This window comes from Triticum aestivum, chromosome 2A (assembly GCF_018294505.1).
Source record: "Triticum aestivum cultivar Chinese Spring chromosome 2A, IWGSC CS RefSeq v2.1, whole genome shotgun sequence".
Classification (NCBI taxonomy): Eukaryota; Viridiplantae; Streptophyta; class Magnoliopsida; order Poales; family Poaceae; genus Triticum; species Triticum aestivum.
In genome coordinates, this window is record NC_057797.1 from 515,269,775 (window position 1) to 515,273,556 (window position 3,782).

The following is a 3,782-nucleotide window of genomic DNA, read 5'->3' on the forward strand; positions in this document are numbered from 1 at the left end:
CGTTCTGTAGCATTATTGTTTACTGTTCTGTTGCCAGCTGAGCTATATAAGCCAGCACCCTCGGTTGTAAACCCATGCCATCTGCTATGATCAAGAATCCCAAATACTTTACAACTAATACAATATATTCCTCTTGATACCCTATTCTCGTTCCTAGACGAACCCTAGCCTCGTTTTCCCCAAATCTTGATCTCGATTCCCTTTGGGGTACGACACCGACCGTCTGATTTGGCGGTCAGGACACGCTAACGTGCCGCGATGCGCCGCGCCGCGCCGCGTAACAGCCCCGTTCCCTCGCCGCGATCTTTTCATATACCGGCTCCGCAAGAATATTCTTTTTTTTTAAGCTACCCCGCAAGAATATTCGGCATCGAACTCGAGATGATCTCTTATTGGGGCGAAAACTACATACACGGGCTTTTCACGCCGGGCCGTGGCCTAGAATGGATCTAAGAAGCTTCCAGAATTCCCGGCCCAGCTCACGCGGCAGCGAGGAGAGCCACTGGCGTCTGAGTGGCACGTCCTCTGCTTAAACGGCCTCTTCATATTCGGGAACCCTATCTATCTGGAGGCTACCTAATCCCCTCCCCGCCTGACAACCGCGGCCATGGCGTGCGCCTTCTCCGCCTCCACCGTGTCCACGGCCGCCGCACTCGTCGCGTCCCCGAAGCCAGCCGGGGCGCCGCAGTGCCTATCGTTTCCCCGCGCCGCCGCCAGGCCCTCCCGCCTCGCCGCCGCCGGCTCGAGGACGGCCAGGGCCCGCAGCTTCGTCGCCCGCGCCGCAGCCGAGGTTTGTTGCGCCTTGATTCGGTATTTGTTTTTGCCATGGTACGTCTGTGAATGGAATTTTCACGTGTGTATGCGTCTCTGCCCGCAGTACGACCTGCCGCTGGTGGGGAACAAGGCGCCGGACTTCGCGGCGGAGGCCGTGTTCGACCAGGAGTTCATCAACGTAAGCCCGTAGCCAACTGCATTGTCCGTGCGCGTTTGTTTACCAATTCGCTTACACGAGCAAAACTGTGCTCTACCCGGTTGATAATTCAGATTTTGGTGCACGATTTATTAACGCTGCAGCTGTATGTTTGGTCGGGGGTGTGATGTTTTTGATGGTGTCCTTTTGGTGTAACTACATACAGGTCAAGCTATCTGATTACATTGGGAAGAAGTATGTGATTCTTTTCTTCTACCCTCTGGACTTCACCTTCGTCTGCCCAACTGGTGCGTTAACCATCTTGCGCCCCGTGAAGGAAAACTATTCATTTCTGTCTGTCATTTCTAAACTGCATACGTGCAAATTTTGCAGAGATTACGGCTTTCAGCGACAGACATGAGGAGTTTGAGAAGATAAACACTGAAATTCTTGGTGTTTCAGTTGATAGTGTGGTATGTTACTTCCCATCCATCTGGACACATAGCTGCTCTCTTGATACTATTCGTCTAGCTCTGACATGCATTAAGTGCCTTATCTAGAAATTAATTGTAAAGTATTCATCTGTTTGTGTCAATGAATACCAATGTTCAGGACATCGCCTAACTGGCACCATATTGGTCGGGTGCTGAGTAGGGATAAATAGGCGAATTTTCCAGTTAATCGGCCAATAAATCAGTTAATCAGCTATTCGGTGACCCACACTATCAACTGAAACACCAAGTTTGGATTGTGTCAATGAATGCATGTTCTTTCTTCATGTGAAAATTGAATCTGGGCACGTTTGGAGCATAAGAGTTAACATTGCAGTCTCACAATGTTGGAGCTTTGTTATATCATTTGGATGCAGGGATGCAACATAAATTATGCCTTATGCGAATACGGTACTAAATAATGATCCGTATTAATCAGATAAATGGATCTATATTTTTTATTCCACGTGCTAAATATGCTCACTAACTCCATTGAGGATGAATGTAGGTCTATTGAGGATGAACATAATAGTTAACATTGCAGTGGTACAGTGCTGGAGTTTTGTTATATCTTTTGGATGAACATATGCAATGTAAATTATGCCTTGTGTGAATATGAGAGTAAAGAATGATCTGTATTAATCAGATAAATGGATCTAGATTTTTGCATTCCGTGTGCCAAATATGCTCACTAACTCCATTGAAGATGAACATAAGAGTTAACATTGCAGTGGTACAATGATGGAGCTTTTCTTTTGGATGAATATATGCGATGTAAATTATGCCTTGTGCGAATAGGAGAGTGATGAATGATCTGTATTGATCAGATAAATGGATCTAGTTTTTTGTATTCCACGTGTTAGATATGCACACTAACTCCATTGAGGATGATTTAGGGCTAAAACATTTATTTTCTTGTATCCCTTCTGCTTATAAAGTGCACCGTTGTAACCTATACCCAGAAAACTAGTGGCTGGTGCGCAAACAGTATTGCTACCCTGTCCTTTTCGTTTTGATCTGGTTTTGCATCAAGCATCTCATTTTATAGCATTATGGTCATTAGTCTCTTTAATTATTCTATGAAGTGATAAGTAACTGTGACATATATTAATCGATTTCACCTAGTAACTTCACACTTGAAATGCTTTCTGCTTGCAGTTTTCCCATCTTGCATGGGTGCAGACAGAGAGGAAATCTGGTGGACTTGGTGATCTTAAGTATCCGCTGGTTTCTGATGTCACCAAATCAATCTCAAAGTCTTTTGGTGTATTGATCCCTGATCAGGTATTACTGACGTTTGTTTTTGACCACCTGCTAGTTTCATATGAACTGCTCATTGCTCCTGGATATTTTGCTTTTATTATGCCTTTCCTTGTTTGTTGTGAAGTTTTATAAGGTTCTTGAATGTTATTTTTTACCAGGGAATTGCTCTGAGAGGATTATTCATCATTGACAAGGAGGGTGTGATTCAGCATTCCACTATTAACAACCTTGGTATTGGCCGCAGTGTGGATGAGACCTTGAGAACCCTTCAGGTAGAATAACAAGAGAAAAAAGAACCCTCTTAAATAAAGTGCATTTTCACGACATTTCTTTAATTTTGATATAGTACCTGACAGAGTAAGGATGCATGCCAATTTCTGCTTTTTAATTGTTATTTAATACTCCCTCAGTCCCAAAAATAAGTGACGTGGTTTTAGTTCAGTAGTATTGATCTAGTGTTTAACACAACAAAGCACGTACCTGGTAGCTATTAATGCAAACTGTAATATTTGATAGAAAAGGCGATACAAGTTTGTATAACCTGATAAACATTTTTCTTCATTGACAGGCTCTGCAATACGTCCAAGAAAACCCAGACGAGGTCTGCCCGGCAGGATGGAAACCTGGGGAAAAGTCGATGAAGCCTGACCCTAAGGGCAGCAAGGAGTACTTCGCTGCCATCTAGACGCGTCCTTTGCACTCGCTGTCGAGTTTTGTCATGGCCGTTTCTCGGTTACATGTGTTTTTGTGACCCGAGTTGTAGTTATCACGCGTACAATTGACTCTGTAATTTCTACAATAAGGGTTTGTCTGTGTGTGGATCTTCCCTGCTCCAATTTGGAAAGAACAATACAAGATTGGAAATAAAATCTTATCTTATGTCAGCCAATGGCTTTATTTGGAATTGATCATGGTCTGTTACAAATTTTGATGCTGTGAAGCTAATTGGAGTAGTAAAATTGAAATGTTAATGCTACCACTACCTCCGACCCATTAAAAGTGTTGCAGTTTTGAACTAACCCCAGTTCAAAACTAGTTGAAAATTGTGACACTTATTTTGGGTCAGAGGGAATAGGTTTTTTCTTGAGATTTTTTTTTGTGCTCTTAGTGGTGGACAT

General features: G+C 43.5%; 1 protein-coding gene across 1 annotated transcript; it reads left to right on the forward strand.

Annotated features, from left to right (window-relative positions):
* Nucleotides 1-564: 564 nt before the first annotated feature.
* Nucleotides 565-3,568, forward strand: LOC542768 (2-Cys peroxiredoxin BAS1, chloroplastic). Its single transcript, NM_001427926.1, has 7 exons — nt 565-790; nt 878-952; nt 1,137-1,218; nt 1,304-1,383; nt 2,560-2,685; nt 2,823-2,936; nt 3,233-3,568. Exons 1-7 carry the CDS (start codon nt 608-610, stop codon nt 3,347-3,349), a joined length of 777 nt encoding a protein of 258 aa, NP_001414855.1. The 5' UTR covers nt 565-607; the 3' UTR covers nt 3,350-3,568.
* The last annotated feature ends 214 nt before the right edge of the window (nt 3,569-3,782 follow it).